The sequence below is a fragment of the Ostrea edulis genome, chromosome 2 (genome assembly GCF_947568905.1).
Source record: "Ostrea edulis chromosome 2, xbOstEdul1.1, whole genome shotgun sequence".
Lineage (NCBI taxonomy): Eukaryota > Metazoa > Mollusca > Bivalvia > Ostreida > Ostreidae > Ostrea > Ostrea edulis.
Window position 1 is genome coordinate 84,079,211 of NC_079165.1, and position 22,038 is coordinate 84,101,248.

General features: G+C 36.1%; 1 protein-coding gene across 2 annotated transcripts; it reads right to left on the reverse strand.

Annotated features, from left to right (window-relative positions):
* Window positions 1-58: 58 nt before the first annotated feature.
* Window positions 59-21,559, reverse strand: LOC125682305 (solute carrier organic anion transporter family member 4A1-like). 2 transcript variants are annotated; one of them, XM_056155225.1, is made up of 14 exons: window positions 21,527-21,559; window positions 20,729-20,877; window positions 15,288-15,535; window positions 12,884-13,206; window positions 12,363-12,569; window positions 11,950-12,052; window positions 11,714-11,835; window positions 11,510-11,628; window positions 7,238-7,376; window positions 5,409-5,607; window positions 4,611-4,785; window positions 4,263-4,528; window positions 3,701-3,765; window positions 59-529 (listed from the first exon to the last, which is right to left on the reverse strand). In XM_056155225.1, the coding sequence occupies exons 3-14, from the start codon at window positions 15,509-15,511 to the stop codon at window positions 246-248; spliced, it is 2,226 nt and encodes a 741-aa protein (XP_056011200.1). In that variant the 5' UTR covers window positions 15,512-15,535; window positions 20,729-20,877; window positions 21,527-21,559; the 3' UTR covers window positions 59-245. The 2 variants fall into 2 exon arrangements, with proteins under 2 accessions (XP_056011200.1, XP_048778743.2); XM_048922786.2 differs by lacking the exons at window positions 20,729-20,877; window positions 21,527-21,559 and having other exon boundaries at window positions 15,288-17,812.
* Window positions 21,560-22,038: the final 479 nt, after the last annotated feature.

The window sequence follows — 22,038 nt, forward strand, 5'->3', positions numbered from 1 at the left end:
CCATGATTGATTCTTTAACTTCCACACCCACTTTATACATAATAATTATGAAAACTCATTTGTTTCTGTCATTTTATACAAATACCCATTTCTTCCTTACGTTTCATTATGTACAATAGTACAGGCATACACTGTTATATTATACAAACACCAATTTCTTCTCTACATGTCTTTATCTATAATTAAAACTTTAGACATATTGTTGGATATCTACATTCTATAGCACTATGACATGTTTGATATCTCTATATGACACTCTCTCTAGCATCCACAAATTCGACAGGATTTATGGAATGTTTTTCATCCTCTTCATCAGAGAGAGTTTTTTCTGGTGGTTTATAAAAGTATTGGGCACAGAAATAAAACAGTACACTCAAAGACTTGGTTAAGCACCACCATACAAACATCTTAACTCCCATGTCCGTCTTTTCGTAAACCCAACAGCTTCCGGTTTCCCCGCAGATATCTTGCCAGACCTGACATGCACTGTCGATTATGGATCCAAGAATCAAAGGACCGGGAGTCGTTCCTTTAAAATAACAGTTACAAGAATTGGATTGGTTTCTAGTTAGTTACCATAAACTTATGAAAGGTGGAGATAACGAACAGTGATCAATGTAAGGTGAAGATAACGAACAGTGATCAATCTCATAACTCCTATAAGCAATACAAAATAGATAGTTGGGCAAACACGGACCCCTGGACACACCAGAGGTGGGATCAGGTGCCTAGGAGGAGTAAGCATCCCCTGTTGACCGGTCACACCCGCCGTGAGCCCTATATCCTGATCAGGTAAACGGAGTTATCCGCAGTCAAAATCAGTGTGCCAAGAACGGCTTAACAATCGGTATGAAACACGTCAGACAGCATTTGACCCAATGCGAGGTTGTACTGACGAAGTAGATCGTTATAACGACCATAGAATTTGCGAAATGCTGACTTCAATCGAGACTGTTGAAATCCCTGTACCATCAACTTGTTTGTCAGTAGCTTACCTCGATTTAAAAACTGACTATACGCAGAACAAGCTCTTGCATATCGAATCAGTTGAGATATATAAACACCATATGCAGGTGATAATGGAATATTGCTACATAAATATGGGAAGTTGACGATGGAGAAGCTGAAATCATCCCGTTTGTCATACAGTTGAGTTGTCAGTTTGCCGTTAATGTCTACTTTCAATAAAATATCTAAGTATGAAGCAGAAGTGGACGACTCTGTGGTGTCCTTTATTTCGAGCTCACAGGGGTATATCAATCTCATAATTCCTATAAGGGATACAAAATAGAGAGTTGGGCATACACGGAACCCTGGATATACCAGAGGTGAGATCAGGAGGAGTAAGTATCCTGTCGACCGGTCACACCCGCCTTGAGCCTTATGTCTTGACTTATATCAATTACCCTTGTGTGCACCTACATTGATATGGTTTATGCATGATTGAAAGAATAACATAAAAATAAGCTGTTTCCGAGATATTTTTAAAATAAAAACTTACTAATACTAATTATTATACGAGGGCTGTTCGATATGTAATGTGTATTGTACCACAGCGCAATAACGCTTTGCACGATTTCGTGGATAATGATACTCTTGAATAGTTCTATTCAATACCTTTCCAACGGTATAAACACGAGCCTTCAGCTCCACGTAGTTTTAAACTTACAGTCATTTCATTAGAGCCACTCGTTGACCACTGTTGTAAAAATGGTTGGGAAATGGGTTGAGAATATTGAAGAAATTAGAGCTGATATAAAAGTTCGCACAAAAGTCGGGCATTCGGTAATGCAGATTTTTACTGAATTTGGGGGAAGTTTATGGGTCTTATTAATTATCTTATGAGACAGTTCGTGGGTGGAGAAAGAAACTTCTGATTGGCACAGAGTTCGTTACAGATGCAGCAAAATTTGGCCTACCTGTGACTGTAACAGGCAAGGCAAATGTCTCAAACGTCAGGGAAATAATTGAAAGTGATGGCAGATACACAATTCGTGATATTGCCAAAGCTGTTGGCATATCGCTATCGCGGGTGCTTTTCATTTTGAAAGTACAAAAGATTTCTGCCAGATGGATACCGCATATATTGACAGATGACCAAAAACGGGTAACAGTGCAAACCACTAAGCAATTGCTCAAAATTTTTCCCAAATTCAATCAAAAAGAATTTGCAAACATTGTTACTGGTGACGAAACATGGGTTCACTATTTCGAACCGGTAAGAAAAATTGGAAACAAAATATGGCTAACTAAACACGGTAGAAGGCCTGTAGTTGCCAAAAGAACCATAAGCACAAAGAAGGTTCTTTATTGCATAATCTTCTTATGTGGTGGTATAGCTGTACAAATTCCGGTGCCAAAGGACAAAAGTGTTACAGGTCGGTATTACCGAGATGTTATACTAAAAAAACCTCAAGATATACATGTATTATAATAAACGACGCCCTGTGTTAGGATTTAGGCATGTTCCTCTACTTTATAATAATGCTCCATCACATACATCTGAGCTTGTGAAGCGATTTTTTTTAAGTCGGAGAAGGTTACCGTCTTGCCGCATTCACCATACTCTCCAACTCTAGCCCCATGCGACTTTTTCCTTTTTCCAAAACTTTTTAAAAAGTTCTTATCTGGTCGTCGTTACAAGTCCAGACAAGCCCTTGGCTCATCCATCAGTCAGTGCCTCAGAGGTCTACCTAAATCAGTGTACCGTGATGCATTTCAGAAATGGATTCAGAGATTGAAATTAATTATTTCAAACCGCGGAGAATACTTTGAAGGAATGTAATGTTCATTTCACTATTTGAGTCGAATGCTTTTGAAATATCGACATTATTTGTCGAAATGCGCATCTGGTGCATCAAAATTGGTACCGTATAAGTTTTACATTATGACCCCTGGGTCGAGGGCTCTGCTGGTGGACTGTTAGTCCCCGAGGATCTCTACAGCCCAGTAGCTAAGTACTTCGTTACTAGCTTGAAAATACGGATGTATATTTAATTGCTGTGATAAAATTTAGAAATTCATTTCAAAATTAAGGATTATCTCCCTCATGCATAGCTCTTATCCTTGAACGAATTTGGCTCCACTTTTTTGGCACGCTGTTTTTGGCTATATTTAGCTCTAAAACTTCATAGTTATTTCGGATTTCAAACATTTCGGTTGAGCATCACTGAAGAGACATTATTTGTCGAAATGCGCATCTGGTGCATCAAAATTGGTACCGTATAAGTTTTACATATCGTACAATACACATTACATATCGAACAGCCCTCGCACACTGTAGTACTGCGAACCCTACCGATATACACCTATATACGAAAATTGGTCTTGTAATAATATTCACAATGGACATACAAAAGAGCTTTTAGCTCTATAGGATAATCTGCCCAGATTCACGTTTCAAGCGTTTGTAGATATCAGATGGGTATTAGCAGTTTGGTAGTCAGCGATGTTACCAACCAGAACTCGCTAATGACAGAAAATGTTAGGATTTTAAAGTGGGTTCGAATCCTTTTGGAAACTTTCATACTTCTTTTAACTTCTACTGTACAAAATCTGAATTTTCAAAGATTGTTTTTCTATCATTGTATCATCCCATGAATACGTGAGTCAGGCATGAATTAATTTTGGTTACTGTATCGAGCCTCCATAATACATGTCGCATTTACATTGGTTGTATGGGACAGAATAAAGTATCTACCTAGAAGTCTTAGGAAAAGCCACTGTACTCCTATCGCTAGAGTCTTCTGTTTTAAAGACACACACCTGTAAAATAACAAGTACATATATTTAGTTAAGAGTGAAAGTTCGTTATTTCATTTGCGGATTCAAAGATATAATCAAAATGAACATTATTCAATAAATTGTGGATACATAAGTTTTTTCTACACCAAGGATGTTACACCTGTACGGTCTACAAATGATGCGTGCGAGAAGTCAACTGTCTTATTAATTGGCAAAATAACATCACGTTTGGATGTTATAACATACTGATGTTTTCGGTTTCCTGATTGTCGTTTGGTTATCAGTGATTTTCTTTATCTGATTGTTTGGTTCCCTGTGTGCTTTGGATTAACTACATGCTTGGTATATATGAAGTTTTGTTTTGCGGTAATCTGATTGTTTTAGTTACCTAGATTATTTTGTCCGAGTGTTTTTATTCCTTCGATGTTTTTGATTACATGTACCTGCATGTTCGGGTTGCCTCTTTTATTAGAGGGGGGAGTTGTAATTTGAGTAATGTGTTTGAGCGGTTTGATTACCTGAGTGTTGCCGTCTGTGTGGGCGATACTGTTGTGAAGGTCATAAGCATTCCTATGAACAACAGAGGAACTACAACCCATATCAGCTTACAGTCCGTAGGACATATTCCTTGAAAGGCATTCGGCATGGCGGTGCCGTTGGTATGGTTGGACAGAGTGGTAGGTGTAGGAACAGAAACTGTAGTGGTCTCTGCTACCGATGTCTTGTTAGCCATTGTAAATTGATACGCAAAACTGGCTTGAACACACGAACAATCCATGTAGGCCTAAAGGTAAAGCTGAGATGGTCATAAAACTGCAAAACTATGCTTTCTTTTCTGTGTTAGACATCACATAACAAAATGGTACCTTAAATTTTCCCATAGGACTGTCCATCCATTTGTAATCATTCATACACCCAGCATGACACGGGGTAAAATATATCAGACCATCCGTTCCGCATACTGGTTCATACGACATGGAGGAACAATGGCATTCAGCATTACAGGAACTGGTGAGATTGCTGGGATTGTCGCCAAAGTCTCTAAGAAATATATGATTTTTTTTTAAAGACAAAAACTCTCCAACGAATAGAGAATAAGACCTTAAAGGGACTGGTTCAAAATTTTTTATAAAAATATTTTTCATTTTTGATGTTCAACATTAAAAATATAACTCATTTAATGTTGACAGCCAAAATTTTGACCTGAATGCAAGAATAAAAGCAATATTTTAGCCTTGAATCTGTGTTATGTAAACAAAGACTCGAATCTTTTTATGTATACAAACACACAAGTGAAATATTGATTTTGTAATTTGGCATCTTGATTTTGCGTGGTCACCAATTTTAACTTTTAGATGACACATTTTACCCTAAAAATACTTGGAATGTGAAAGATATAATAAACTTAGATCGATATCCATTTCTTTTGAAAATTTCGTAAACAATAACATACCGTAATCTTTGTTTACAAAACAAATAATAAACTCTCTAAAATGAGCTTCCGTGATAATGTATAACCTTAATTTTTATGTGAAATCTTTTAAACATATTAGACAGTAGATTTTCATCATTAAAAGTGAAAAACAAAATTTTGAGGAAAATCGTGAATCGGTCCCTTTAACCATGAAGGTAATTAATGATCATCTACACAAGTAAATGCACACCCTTTTTCAATGTAATGAGTCGTGACACCAGCCATTTCAACTTTTGGACATTGAATGAAGAATACACATCCGATGATAAGAGCAATTGTTGCAACGATGAGGTCCATTCTGATAATCCCCAATACTTTTAGTTTAAGTTTCTTCACCAGAAGTCCTCCCAAAAACATTCCTCCACCTGCTCCTGGTACCGTCACTATTCCTGTGATTTAGATTCGTAATGTGTTAAAAAGGACACCGACATGCAGGGTATTCTCTCGCAACACACTGTAGCTGAAAGGGTATCATTCTCATGCATAAACATTTTGATTTAAAAATCTTTGACCTTTTAATTAAATATCAAAAATATCATATCCCTCCAACATGCAATGTATGTAGCAAACATGAGGCTAAAAGAAGGTATTTTCAATAATAATTATCCATAAACCGATCGTCATTTAATTCAACATTTAGATATCCACATTTTATCTATTAACAACGTTCAATTTTATTCACATTATCAATTCGATATATCCCAGTAAAGGCGAAATGAAAGGTGAAGATAACGAACAGTGATCAATCTCATAACTCCTATAAGCAATACAAAATAGATAGTTGGGCAAACACGAACCCCTGGACATACCAGAGGTGGGATCAGGTGCCTAGAAGGAGTAAGCATCCCCTGTTGACCGGTCACACCCGCCGTGAGCCCTATATCCTGATCAGGTAAACGGGGTTATCCATAATCAAAATCAGTGTGCCAAGAACGGCTTAACAATCGGTATGAAACACGTCAGACAGCATTTAACCCAATGATAGGTTGTATTGACGAACTAGATCGTTATAACGACCATAGAATTTGCGAAATGCTGACTTCAATCGAGACTGTTGAAATCCCTGTACCATCAACTTGTTTGTAAGTAGCTTGCCTCGGTTTAAAAACTGGCCATATGCAGAAAAAGATGTAAAAGACACCACAATCTTTCATGTCTGCTTCATATTTGAATATTTTATTGAATATATATTCAAATGTTAAGGGCAAACTGACAACTCAACTTAAGAGGAGTCAAATATTACCTTGAGTACAGTATCGAAGCAAAGACAAATAGAAACATATATAAAATTATGGTTAAATATTTTAATAAACCTCCTAGGCACCTGATCCCACCTCTGGTGTGTATCCAGGGGTCCGTGTTTGCCCAACTATCTATATTGCTAATAGGAGTTATGAGATTTATCACTGTTCGTTATCTTCACCTTTCATCGATAAGAATTCGATATTTTTTCTTTATAAAAACATCAGTTTTTGTATAACATTTCAATATACTAATATTTGTCATACGTGATTTGGAGTTTCGTCACTATTTACGTCATGTTTCTTTTAATTTTCCTACTGATGCTTTATGATTGTGACACTTAGGCAGGGAACTTAACAGAAAATAATCCGGGGAAGAATAGAATTTAAGGAGACCCCTAGCGACAAAATGATAGTAATCTACACAAGAATATGAAATATGTCTTGTTAAAATTCTGTGTTTACTTTTAATAGAAATAAAATCTTAATAGAGGTGCAACTTATTCAACACGTGTGTAAGGAAGGCCCTTGGATCTTGATCATGTTCAACATCTCCAAATCCACATGGACACGCATACAGACGCAAACACACACACACGCAAATACTGAAGCGTGGATACACCCACGGACAAGTTAACAGATTACATACGCCATGAGGTTAAAGGTTATATGTAAACACTGACAAGTGCATATGTATACATGTGAATAAAATGAGATCACACATTTCATTTGGGGGGAAAGTTATCTGCAGTTTTGTTCTTCACCACATAATACTGACCCATCAGAAGTCCGGCGAAGGCAGCGGGTAGGTTAAATTTCTCCTGGAAGAACTTGGCACCGAATGCAGCAATCCCGCTCACAACCATCCCCTCAGTGCAGGTGGCGAGGGCGAGAAATAAAAACGTGGGGTTCTTTAACTGTTAAAATAAGGGGCATCATATTGAAAAAAAAAAATGTAAACTTGAAGTAAAATAATTCGTATAACTGCTTTTTAAAATCTTGACAAATGAGTGGCGAAATCTGCTTATTCACAAGTTCTTCTCGCAGACCTTACTATAGCAGTATTCCGATTGCTATAGTCCAATGACAATTCTGTGATTGTTTGCTTGTTGGATTTGATTCTCGTCTCTGCTTGCCACCGTAAAATAGCTGAAATATTGCCAAAATGGCATTAAACCCTAACCAATCAATACTCTCTACTTGCAAGCAAAACTATGTTGACAGCTCTCTGTTCAACATCTTATAAAAGGAGGTAACATGTCATTTTGGCCACGTGACATTTTTTTTTAAATTCGGGATATATGAATGGACGCCATGTTCGGCTTTTAAAGGACATAATGCATGCTTCTAAACTTTTTAATTTTTTCAACAAAATTAATTCTTTACATGCCTAAAATTACATGCCTGAAATATTTTGCGTAGTTGTTTAGTTTAACAGCGACGAAATTCAAATCTTGCGATATGCATATTTACTGTCGATGTTTTACGCTCCATTATGTGTGACGTCAAATGCTTGGTGTTTGAAAACATATGTTACCCTTTCATAAACAGATTAGATTTAATCGACAAAAAACAATTATCACGTTAATAGCTTGTTAATAACATTGTAGAAAGGATTTAGACTGAGTGTTTTTTTCTTTCGAAGGAAGGTATGAGAAAATGTTTGTTGGAGCAAAGACTTTGTCTTAAAAAATACTCAGTGACCTTTGTCCATGTACTTTTTCAAAAACTACTTGGACAGAGACTCAGATAAACTATGCAAAAGTGGATATATCGAAGCTAAGCACTGCTAGGCCCACAGCATATATACATTCTGTTCTGGTATTCGAATTCAATACACACTCGGATCAACTGACTTTCACCTTGTAACAACACGTAACTTGTGCTCCTAGTTTCTACCAGCGGGTAGATTTACAAATATTTTAAAGATTCAAAATAATTGAACTTTTAATAACAAATGATAAAATATTGTATTTTCTAACTTTCTCACTTTAATTTGAATTATAAAAGTATGCCTCAGTTTTGTTTTCGATAAACTCGTAACATCAAGTACATGTATAACGCCGTGCTTCTATGTAAAACTTATACGGTACCAATTTTGATGCACCAGATGCGCATTTCGACAAATAATGTCTCTTCAGTGATGCTCAACCGAAATGTTTGAAATCCGAAATAACTATGAAGTTTTAGAGCTTAATATAGCCAAAAACAGCGTGCCAAAAAAGTGGAGACAAATTCGTTCAAGGATAACAGCTATGCACGAGGGAGATAATCCTTAATTTTGAAATGAATTTCTAAATTTTATAACAGCAATTAAATATACATCCGTATTTTCAAGCTAGTAACGAAGTAATAAGCTACTGGGCTGTAGAGACCCTCGGGGACTAACAGTCCACCAACAGACGCCTCGACCCAGGGGTCATAATGTAAAACTTATACGGTACCAATTTTGATGCACCAGATGCGCATTTCGACAAATAATGTCTCTTCAGTGATGCTCAACCGAAATGTTTGAAATCCGAAATAACTATAAAGTTTTAGAGCTAAATATAGCCAAAAACAGCGTGCCAAAAAAGTGGAGCCAAATTCGTTCAAGGATAAGAGTTATGCACGAGGGAGATAATCCTTAATTTTGAAATGAATTTCTAAATTTTATAACAGCAATTAAATATACATCCGTATTTTCTATGGAGCGCCAAATTATCATAAACTCAAATAATTGAAGATATCTTCAATTATTTGAAGATATCAATTCAATTATTGCTCTCTTTAATTGAATTAATGCGCACATTAAATCAATTATTGCTCGCATCAAATGAATTAATGCGCGCTTCAATTCAATTATTGCTCTCATCAATTGATTTAATGCGCGCATTATATCAATTATTGCTCTCTTCAATTGAATTGTAGCGCGCATCAATTCAATTGTTGATATCATTAATTCATTTGAAGAGATCATTAATTCAATAGAAGCGCGCATCAATTCAGCTGAAGAATTAATGCTATCATCAATTCAATTAATGCGCGCAATAATTCAGAATTGAAGATATCATTATTTATTTGAAAACATCTTTAATTCAATTGTTGCGCGCATCAAATGAATTGATGATATCTTCAAATAATTGAAGATATCTTCAATTATTTGAGTTTATGTTAATTTGGCGCTCCATATGCTTCCTCTTCCTAAAGACATGCATATCACAATTCAAAAGATTGCTTGTGATTTCCACTTAAAATTTAAATTTGATTATTTTTATTGATTTGTGTTTATTATGTAACTTATCACAATTTGTCTAATCTAAAAATAAATAATATATCTAATTGCACTTCTTATTTTAGAAAAAACAACGCCAATTACAGATGTATAAAGGAATAGCATTACCAAATAGTGTGTAGACAGCGACCCATATAAACATTATTTATTCACACTGTTTTGCTGATTTCATACTCGCTTTCCTATTTGGATATTTACATCGCTATTTGTTTAAACTAGTGGCTAAAACATAATTATAGGACTCGGAATTTGTCAACATCGATTCAAATGTTTCCATGGTGAATAAATTACGCCTTAAAAAAACTGAGCTAAAATTATCTACACTACTTCATCTTCACAAGTCAAGGGTTATTGAATCGTTACCTCGCACTTGACCCTTGGCACAATCACCATTCAAAACATGTGCTCGAGATAGCATGTGATTGGTTAGCAGCCTATAGCGTGGAGCCAAGCAGACAACGGCTTTTATCATCGGTTGAAAACGAAATCAACACGCATGGCGCGGCATCAGTAACATGGTGTAGAATTTGTGACCGTCGATTGATTTTGGGAAATTTAATTTTTTAAAGAAAGAATTAGATGACGTTTTAGAATACGAGCCGCACGAAAACGATGGATTGCTGAAGTATGTTTGTTGATTGTGTTTCAACAAATTGAACAAGTTATTCAAAATTGAAACAGATTAATAAATTATTATTATTATAGTTACAACATTTAAGGGACGAAGATATTTAATTATTAATCACGTTACATATAAATTCAACACACAATGTTCATGATGTTGAGAAATGTACCCCACGTAAGACTTTCTGTTTTCACTCTTACCAAATTTGCATCTAAAACAAGGAATCTCATTGGATGATTGGATGTCTGTCCCAAACCCGGGTTTTGAATGATGACGGATGTCAAGGATTAGTGAGAGGTAACGAATTTTAAATAACCATTGACTTGTGAAGATGACACTACTTTCATAATCAGTTGATCGAAGAAGGGCGCATGTGACGTTACTGTACCACGTGTCCACCTAACTAATTAATGAGACTTTGAAATCGGGGCTTAGATTTAAATCCGTATTGTGGCTAATTATCGCATTATATCGATGAACTAACTATTAGCTATTAGAAATAATTACTATAAGCATAAGAAAGACAAAAAGCTTATAACTACACGTGTCTGGTTTAGTGTGGATGATTACGCTGTACTATCGAAATTCTGATCTTATATTGTTTTCTAATCTAAATACCCACATACTTGCTTTAAACACATTTAAATTATACATTTTGGTATCACCAGGGGTATATAGGAAAGTTGTTTTTTAAATCCACAACCTATAAACTGTTTCCCGTTCATTGGTTTGTTATTTTGTTTTTGTGATCCAGTAGTAAGTGCTAGACTAATGGTCGCGGTAGCTCAGTGGTAGAGCGTTCGCTTCGTAACCGGTTGGTCGTGGGTGCGAGCCTCGCTCGTGCCATGGTCGCGTCAAAACGTAAGACGTTAACATGGGTACTGATTGCTCCTTCGCCAAACTCTTAGCATTTAGAAATGAGAATCACGTGTCTTTCAGAAACGACCTTAAATAGGAAGGTCTCTGTCGCGACAGACATTGGCAGGATATAAAACTTCACTAAAACATAGCTTTAAACTTTTGGTACTTCAGCTACAGCTAGTGATATCTCAATATGAGGGGAAAGTTTTCGACGAGACATTTAGAAATAATAACCAACCAGCTTCACTTACAAAATGCATGATATTGTTTTGTTTTAATCAAAAGCGTACCAGAGCCGAAATCATGGAAGGAAAGTCCCTCCATCCCGGTTTTTCTTTCAGATCCTCGTTTTCTGTTTTGGCTGAAACATACGCCTCTTCTTCTCTCTCATCTAAGAGTTTCTTACTTCCTTTTAAATAATGAAAACATATCAAATGGAAGATCATTTTATCAAACAAAATTGGAACATAATAACTGTTAATCAATATATTCACCCGGAAGTCGTTTAGGAAATCCTAATACTGGAATGGTTATCAGGAACATGACACTGCCCACAATCAGAAAGTTAATCCACCAAGCTCCCACCCAACGGGGGTCAATAGGGGTTATGTTCAGGCTGCAAGAGCAAATACCCTGCTGATAATGGTTACACTCATGCTGCTAAATTAATGACTTTACCTTTATAACCAGAACAGAAATAGTTCGACATGAGTTTTACAACTGAACTTACTCTTCTGGATCAACCTTGTCAAAGTCCGTATATATGGATAATGTTTGTGCGCCAAGCATATAACCGGCCGCCACGCCAATAGAAGCAGCCGCATAAATCAAACCTAAAACAGGAGAACGGTCAGAACTTAGGTATTAGTGAATGAATGAAATTGACCAGCAGGCTTGGCTACGAAAGCTCATACGACTCATTGGATATTCGAAACAAAACAAAGAGTAATTTACGATCTACTAGAGACAATATATAATTTAATCAAATTTATTAAATGTACTTATCAAGATCGCAATCTTTATGTTAAGGTAAGAGGTTATATTAACTTGGAATATAGCAGAAACCAAGTCAAATATAGTGCATATATATAAACCACAACTTATCATACACTTCTATCAACATCGTAAATATCTAAAATATACCTAAATAGAATGACGTATTCTTTGCTTTAGTATTCGTGTCAATATACGTCGTTCCAAGAGTAAACATGGGGGTGGATCCAGCACCATGAAGGGCGTTAGCCAGCATAAACACGTATAGGTATTTCTGTACACTGTCGGCCGATTTCGTTGTTGAACATGCTGTACTCGTGCCATTAACATAGCAGGCATTTTCAAAAGCAGCAAGATCTACATAAATTTGTATATTTCCTATATGTCTGTGAATCAAGCTATCACATTTATAGTAAAAACCATATTTACATGTACATAAACAGTGATAGCACAGTATACAACAAACTTTCAATATTCAAACATGTCTTTTCCGTAATATTATTCATAAAGGCATTTGCCTTAATACTGACATAATTTTATGTTCATAAACCTCTTTAAATCAATAATGATATAAAACTTGTATGTCATCCTCCCAGCTTCTCTCTGAAGTCCCAATGAGAATCAATTATAATAAGCACGTATGATAATATATTACATTTAACATGTTTTACCTGACGAAACACTATATGTTCCCGCCAAAAAGTGAGGTAATGAAAAAATGAACGATCCGATCCCAAGTGTAATTATGCCTATCCCTATCAATCGTGGTTTGTTTCTCTCGCCGCCATAAAAACTGATGAACAGCACCAGGAAAAAGGCTATAAAGTCATTAGAACTGACTATCAAGCCAGACTTGGAGCTCGGAAGTTCGAATCTTTTCTCCAGCGTGGATATGATGGCACTGATGACTCCGTTGACGAGATATCCTTGGAACAGGCTAAACACACACGAAAAAAACACGAACCATCGGATAGTGTTGAAGACTTGGAGACAACTATTTGAAAAAAGAATTTAAAAAATAGAAAATTGTTTACCACTCCTTTCCAACCTTCCATTCTAACCTATAGGTAGGAATTTTTAAGCAGCGATATTCATTGAGCAAAGCACTTTGTATCAAGTTTAATTTTGTCTGCGAAAACTACAGAATATCTGCATCCGTTTGAAACACTGAGAAGAGGAGTCGTTCGATTCTTGCTTTTGTGTCGAGGTTATACTTTTCAAATATTCCATTAGAGGAGATACAAGTAGATTATACTTGATATTCATTACACATTTCGTCTCAATTCGCACCATAATCACTATCTATGAACATATTTCTGTTTGCGCAACAAAATTAATAAACAATGGTAAACTAAATATAATTAAACACCGGATATATATATATATATATATATATATATATATATATATATATATATATATATATATGACCTAATAATCTCTGATAAGTTTAGAATTTTTCATACTGGACGTTATTTCAAAAAATTTCAGAATTCTTATTTTACTGGTGTATGTTGAAATGATGTTCTTATATATATACATTGTAAGGTATATGTTACATGACGCTGACCTTTACAAAATGACCTTGAGTGACCTTGGTCTGAAAGCCATTTTCTATTACTTTATTGTGTGATATATGATCAATACATGTTAAAAACTGTTGAAATATGGCACTCTTTCCTCATATAAGGTACACGTTCTGAGTGACGTTGACCTTTCCAAAATGATCTCAAGTGACCTTTGTCTGAAAGCCATTTGCCTATTACTTATTTGTGTGATATATGACCAATGCCTGTTCAAAGATTGGTGAAGGTGACATAAAGAACTTTTGACTTATATAAGGTATGTTCTGAGTGACCTTGACCTTTCCAAAATAACCTTAGTCCACCAGTCCGTCTTAAGGAATATTTGTGATCAATTTCTGATGAAAGGTTTAGGAGGTGGGAACGTATATATAAAATACTGTTGAGATAAAGACCTTTTATGTTCTGGGTGACACTGACCTTTCCAAAATGACCTTGATCCATACATCCTTGTTTAAAGGAACATTTGGGATCAATGTAAAACTTATACGGTACCAATTTTGATGCACCAGATGCGCATTTCGACAAATAATGTCTCTTCAGTGATGCTCAACCGAAATGTTTGAAATCCGAAATAACTATGATGAATATGAGGTCGGACGGACGGAAGGACGGACAGACATGACAGTGACTATATGCTCCCCCTAAATTTTCGGGGAGCATAAAACTAAAAGGATATTGGAAATGGCCCTCATAGGGGTAGTAAGTTCAAGGCATTATACAGTTTAATTTCTGCGGAAACGAGGGGGTTATCGAATATATATAACCCCCTCGTTTCCACAGAAATTATATACAATTTTACTATAACTTGTTACTTTTGTTAGTAATGACATTCCTTTAGTCAGTTATGACTTATTCCTTTTGTGAGTTATGACTTCTTCATTTTGTCAAATATGACTTATTCCTTTCGTCAGTTATGACTTATTCCATTTACCAGTAATGACTTATTTTCTCGTCCCGTAAGGATCCGGGTTAGAATAGGTCCCCAATACCCCTAGCTTGTCGTTAGAGGCGACTAAATGGGGGCGGTCCTTTGGATGAGACCGTAAAAACCGAGGCCCCGTGTCACAGCAAGTATGGCCCGATAAAGATCCCTCCCTGCTCATTGGCCATAAGCGCCGAACATATGCCTAAATTTTGCAACCCTTCACCGGCATTGGTGTTTTGAAATTCATGTATAATTTTAATTCTGTTTTGGTGGAGAAAAAAATTCGGTGTTTTTATTTTTTTTTTTTTTACAAATGAGGGAAGAGTAATATTTTACCGTTGATTCTTTGAAAATAGAGTCCCATAAAATACAAGTTCCACAGACCCTATTTTAGCGTTCACTGTTACAAATGTATGTAGGAGAGAGTATCAAATATCACGACATACGGCAGAGAATGTTGTCGTTTGAACGTAAATTGAAATATAATTTTTACCCCGTTCCGTCCATGCAGACAAAACCCCTGGATCCATCCTTTCTCCCGTGACTCTTTTTTTGAGTACTTACTCCGGTTTAAATTTCCCCCAGCCGTATCTCAGATTCGTCTTTTCCCATTCTTCATCCTCAGGGTGGTCGCCGTTCTCGCTCCCGTGCGGGGACTCCGGATTGGGGAACTGAGTTCCCACGTGCACAGTGTGGAGGCCTTTACCATTGTCAATATTCAGAAAACCGGAACCCCATATGTTGTTTCGTTCGTCCTGGCTACCAAATATGTCTCTCAAGTTGTTCATGCTGTAATCGGGAATCTGAAAATTCTGCATAAATCATCTGTGTTCAAGAAACTTAAAAAAGATAACTATTTCTGAAATTTAAGAGAGGTAGATATGTTAGTTTCAGCTTATGATAATAGGTAATTGGGTAATTTTGTTTTGTTTAGTGCATGACCGATGGCCCAGCATCTTCGCAAGCTAAGTGTCCGATTCGCAAACTCTGAGGAGAGTAAGCGAATCGAACACTTGGCGTGCAAAGATGGTGACTCAGTGATAGAGCGTTCGCTTCTTAACCGGAAGGTCATGAGTTCGATTCTTCCTCGTGCCATGGCTGCGTCAAACTTAAGACGTAAACATAGGTAGTGATTGCTCCTTTACCAAATGCTCGGTAGGTATGTCTGATATGACCTTAAAAAGGAGTCATGTGTCGCGACAGACGTTGACACGATAAAGAACCCTCACCGCTACGACCCTGAGCTTCAATATGTGGTACTTCGCCTACAGCTGGTGATGTCTCAATCCGAGTGAAAAATTCTCAACGGGATGTACAATTGTAAAACAAACAAACAAATAAAAAACTTATTTAGTGACCTCTTCGGACTTAGTTATCTGGTTTGATAAACTCTAATCTGTTTAAATATTGATAATCTGCAAGTCAATTAACTTCTGTTTGCAAATGGCATGGTCAACAAAACTTGTCAATTTGGCAACGCTTAAATGTCTTAACATATCTCTATATTGAGGTCAAACTATTGTGATATTCTAAAGCTGGCATGAAATCATAGGATATATGTTAATTCTCGGTATCCCTATTTATCCACCATATTACTTGAACATTCTATTGTTATATATATTGGGAATGCATGGTACATATACATGTATATAGAGTTATGGTTTAAATTGCTTTGCTTCACATCGATATTCATGATTTACCTGTGTGGAGATACACAACCCACACACATTTCCAATAGCAATGTTTTGGGAGTGAGAAATCAAATTGCGTTTTATAAACAACATGCATTAACTCAAACTTACAAAAAAGTAAAACATTCTAAATCTTTAATCAAGTTCGACGAAAATGTAAAAAAAAAAAAAAAAAAAAAAAAAAAAAAAAGCTGACGTTTGCATGTTCGCTCGGACATGCAAGCATTTGTAGTAAACGTGTCAAAATGTATAATAACGCATAGAAATGATTTGCCAATAATCTACTGATAATCACAACACAATATTGCTACAGCAGAAGAATATCAATGAAAAGTTTCATGTGTTTAAATTTTTAATTGATAATGTTATGAAAGCTTATTGATTCAAATTAATCATTCAGCATATAGATTTGATCTGTCCGTCTACCTTCAGAAACTTTAACCTTGGTTATAACTTTTGAAGGAATGGTGATAGGATTTTCACATGTGTATTCTTATGACAATACTTTTCTGTTGGTACCAGACGTATTGACCTTAAAACCTTTACCATGTGATTTGGCTTTCTTTTGAAAATCTTTAACCAAAATGTTTGAACATTAGTGCTTAAATCAAATTTCACACATACCTTCCTATTCGTACTAAACGTTTTGACCTCATGACCTTCACTGTGGATTTTAGCCGTACGAGGGCATCAGTGTTTCACAAACATAATAAAAGTCATTAGTTTGAACTTCGAAATAATCAAGTGCAAATTACCAAAAGTGTAACATATTACAGGGGATTCTGATTTGAATAATGCATTCTAGATATTAAAGCAATACAAGCTGTAACTGACGGTAAATAAATTGAAAAATAAAAGAGCATAATTCCAATGTTATTTATTACAATTGTTTTGATTGGACAAAAATAAAGCTGAACAAGAGTTTATACATCAATAAACCCGAAAACGCGATGTATTCATACACGCCTGAAAACAAATAACATAGTGCGGGGAAACTATTTAAATTTTTGCAATTGTTAATAAAGTGAATGAATTGGAATTATAAGAATCAAACATTCTTTTTGAAGAATTTATCGATGTGTAAACTCTGGACATTTTACTCACAAACTTAACATAAAAGTGCTTTGCACTTTTATTCATCGATAAATTCCTCAAAAAGAATGTTTAATCCTATAATATATCTAGCATATTTGTAACTGAATTTATATAACATCATAGAATCAGAGTGAATCTTTAGCAATAAACCCGTCAAACCAGCAGAAAATGTCGATTCATGAATCATTGTTATCCTGTCAGTAGTTTTGTAAACAATTTAACATAGAAAATTCACTATCAAAGTTTTATTTGAGTGGATCATTTGCGTAATTATTACTTTCTTACACTCATAGTGCTTCTTCCAGGGGCGGATCCAGGGGGGCGCCACTTTATGAGGCAGGGGGGCTGGGGGCCGCCTTGAGGCGAAACCCTAATGGAGGCCCAGGGGGCGAAGCCCCCGGAAGCTCCTGGATTTTACAGATTTTATAGGGCTTGAAATATGTCTCCTATTTAGTTATTTGTACTATTTTCTATCATTTTTTATAAGGTGAAATTAATAAAATGAAGCAAATTTTAAGGGTTTTTCGAAAAAATTAAGTTCCCCCAATAAAGTAATTCAAGAAATTAAAATATTTTGTCATTTATTTCTCCGGGATCCGGAGTTGAAGAAATTATTGGTTCTTTTATCGTTTAGTACATTTTTCTAAACAAGATCCGCGATTTACCTTAAATTCGAACATTTTAGGGGGGGGGGGGGCGTCTGCGCCCCCCTTAAATCCGCCACTATCTTGTCATTCATGAAACGATATGATATTTTAAAACAAACGAAACGTGTTATTCACTCAGTTTCCATCTTTGTATATGACCTCGATCTCAGCCACTAGGAACTCATCGCATGACTCGTACCTCGCACAGTTTGTATGGAGCGTAGCGGAGTTAGCCGAGGATTGCCGATTGCGGTCTCAGCAACCCGATTATGTCCGGCAATCATCGTTCCCACCTCTGTGTTTACGACGCAATGGCGGTTAAACATGAAACACCCATTGTAGGTATGCTCTCAATTAATATTCCATTGATAATATGTTTATTTTCTGATTTTTTTCCAGATCGTGGGGATTGTATTAGTTATAACGATAGGTCTTAATTGATGCATAAATGGACAGTTGAAAAATTACCGTCAGTTACAGCTTGTATTGCTTTAAGATACAACATCTTAACAAGATCTTTATCGTGTTGAAGCAAGGCTAGAAAGTCACTCGGGTGTAAAAATCTCATTCTTGACTACGAACTACTTCCGTTTACTTGATCAAGATGGAAGGCGCACTGCGGGTGTGAACTGGCAACACGGGGTGCTTACTCCCCCCCCCCCCCCCCCCCAGCAGGCACATGATCCCACCTCTGGTATATCCAGGGGTCCGTGTTTGCCCTTTTCTTAATTTTGTATTGTTTATTGATCATTGTTCGTTTTAATCACCTTTTCATTTGGGTTATAACAAGTAGAGTAAAGCAGAGTATCTGGGATATGGGGAATGCGAGGAAATATTGCGTACCGTGGTAAGTTGTTACACAAACTGCAATAGAAACCACCAAATTCCTCTGTCTAGCTTAGGTAACTTATTCCAGATATATCAGCAGGCTACATCCCATCTCTGGTATATCCAGGGGTCCGTGTTTACACAGCTATCTATTTTGTATTGCTTATAGGAGTTGTGAGATTGATCACTGTTCGTTATCTTCATCTTTCATTGATACGCTTAATTGAATCGAGAGCTGAACACATCTGTTGTTCAAGATGAAAGTTCTGAATTCAGATAAAAGTCAATTGATGAAAAAGTGAAGTATACGAACAGTGATCCATCTCATTAATCATACGGCTGAGTATATAAGGGTATACGTTACGCAATGTGTGTTAAGTAATGTGTTGACGAAACAAGAGCAGCTGCATAATGCATATACATGCACGGGTCCAGATTTTTTACCAAAGGAAAGTAGATTGAACCCAATATGGTTTTTTTTCATTTCAAATGTAAGAAATAGGTCGAAATCTTAACAAATTTCGGACATCTTTGATGGTCCTTATTGGTGTGATGTATACACTGCGCACGTCTTCTTCACACGCCATCAGAAAGAAAACAATGAGATCATTAAGTTTTGGAATGAGTTCATCGACTGCAGAAATAGGAATAAAAACCTATCAGACTAAATCCATTGTATTAATTATGTGTAAAACACTGAAGGGTAGAACTTCCAAGAATTGGTGAGAAAATAACACGTGATATACTAAGAAGACAGTCACGTGGTCACACTCAGCTCGTTTGGGGGAAAATGTGTAAAACGACTGTATTTTGAAATTATTTATATCTCTACAACAGTAGTTTTCTGCATATGTATGTAATAGAGTGTTTTGTTTCATTTTATTCACAGAATACCACAATGGTGATATCCTTATTAAAATCTAACATAGAAATTGGAGCATAGATACATGTACCTTTGAGGTCATACGAGATGTTTCTACCACTCCCTCCCTTTAAAACCATTTCCCCATTTTTTCGATAAGAAGAGTTGTTATACGATTTCCGATATTGGTTTAAATTTTATATTGTAGTAATATTACTATACATCGTATATCAGCACGGTACGCCCAGTGATAGATCACCAAAGTAGTAAATGCAAAGGTTTCCGGGTTCGATCTTTGATAAAAACCAAATTGTTTTTCTCTTCTTTGCTACAATAACTTAGTAATGTCCCGAGTATACAGCCTCCTGTATTACATAAGAGTTAAATACAATTGTACTTGCCATATCAAGGAGCTATCAAAATAAGATACATGGTAATATACGTAATATACGTAATATACGATAGAGCGGTAGGATGCAAGTGAATTACCTTAACTATCACGATAAATTATATATTATTGAGAAACGTCGCTTATGTACGACCGTACAATTATGAGACTTTACAAGACCAAAATAACACAAAGCAAAAACTTCCCTCGCGAAAAGCATCCGACAAGAACTTTTAACGCGGGGGAAACGATATCATATGTAGGGATTATACATTCAATATTTATATTCAGGATTATCATCGTATTGTGTAAGATTTAGGGGATAGATCCTACACCTGTCAGTCTCCAGCAAGGCCGTCCTTAAAGTCTATCAATAAGCAAACACTAATAATAATCAAATCCTAACGAACTGATAAACTTCTTGATCACTGATAGAAAATACTTGCCATTTTTATCACCTATTTCATTGAGAACTAAGAAGAGTTTATGTTTACCAGTTGTGATGCACTTCCCAGCTGCTGTCATATGAAGTTTTCTCCGAAGACGTTAAAATATCTCCGATTTCTATAATGTGTCACATTTGAAAAAGAAAAGCTTCAAATCAAATCGAGTACGCTGAGTATAACCATCTGTCTTCCTCTTCCTGTTGTATGAAAATAAAATGGCATTTTAAAAATCGGTTTCTCCTCTTTTTTCGCCATAAAACCCCCAGATTTAATTGTAAATCATTCAGAAAAAGCCATATTTAGGTGTAAATTCAATTTTAGAATTGCAACTATAATGAAAGAGAGACCAAGCAATTAACCCATTCAACAAGGCAGGGAACATACATATATACCTATCACATGAATGTATTTTCCAACACATGTGTCACCTCACTTTGAATACATTCAAAATCATTACCATTTAGATTGTAGCTGAAAAATATAGAATGAACAACGGTATGATTCATGTTTTGCAAATCAGAACCCCCGAGTATGGCACAGCAGTCGCGGGATGCATTCAAGTAAAGCACTGCAAAGCCATATGATGGGCACTCCGAGTCCTTAATATTACATGCATTCAACTGTAAAACCGTGAACGCGAGCTTTGGACTACAGAATTTTCAATTCAATTCTAGAGAGTCTGGAAATCTCGAACAAAATACAAAAGGACGTACAGAGTAAAATATGTTGTCTAACAATAAGCAGTCGCAGAATCGAATCATAAATGTGCGTTATGGAAGAATACATTCACCACCTACACCATTCACTGCTACTGTGTAGAGATTGATTGTGCATAATATTACTTACAGTCACAAGGGCTTCCGATGTAACAAGTTAGTGAGAAGGGTTAGTGCTCTCCTGCCACTTTAGGTTGCGTACATGCATAACTTTGATAACAGGGACCCATATATCTTAAAACATTCAGATAAAGGGACAGGTGAATTCTAATAGGGCTCCGATAATTTACTAATTTGTCATCGCTTGTAGAACTGAGTGGTTGCTCTTCAGAATGGTCAGATCTTGGAGACATTTATCCTGGTTGCGTTTAAGAACAATGAGATACTGGCGTTGTTTTATAGGTTATGATGTTATATTTTGTAGGTTATCTAAATTTTTAGACAGCGGACACACTGATAGTAGCAGGCCTTATCGCTTCTGGATTAGATGACCTTGGAAGGGAAAATCAATAGCTGGAACCACGACCGAAAAGTCCCTCTGTCACAAGGTGTCGGTTATGCAAAATGTGCAATCCAAGTATGATTAGAGGTGCTTTCCCAAAACATTAGCATGCAGAGTTGTCGTTCATACTGTGACGAAAT

Coding starts and splice junctions, on each gene's coding strand:
- LOC125682305 (XM_048922786.2), bottom strand. CDS start 15,541: ATGCAGAATTTTCAGATTCCCGATTACAGCATGAACAACTTGAGAGAC. Junction 11,836..11,949: donor GACAAGGTTGATCCAGAAGA/GTAAGTTCAGTT, acceptor TTGCTCTTGCAG/CCTGAACATAACCCCTATTG. Junction 530..3,700: donor GCTTTTCCTAAGACTTCTAG/GTAGATACTTTA, acceptor GTTATTTTAAAG/GAACGACTCCCGGTCCTTTG.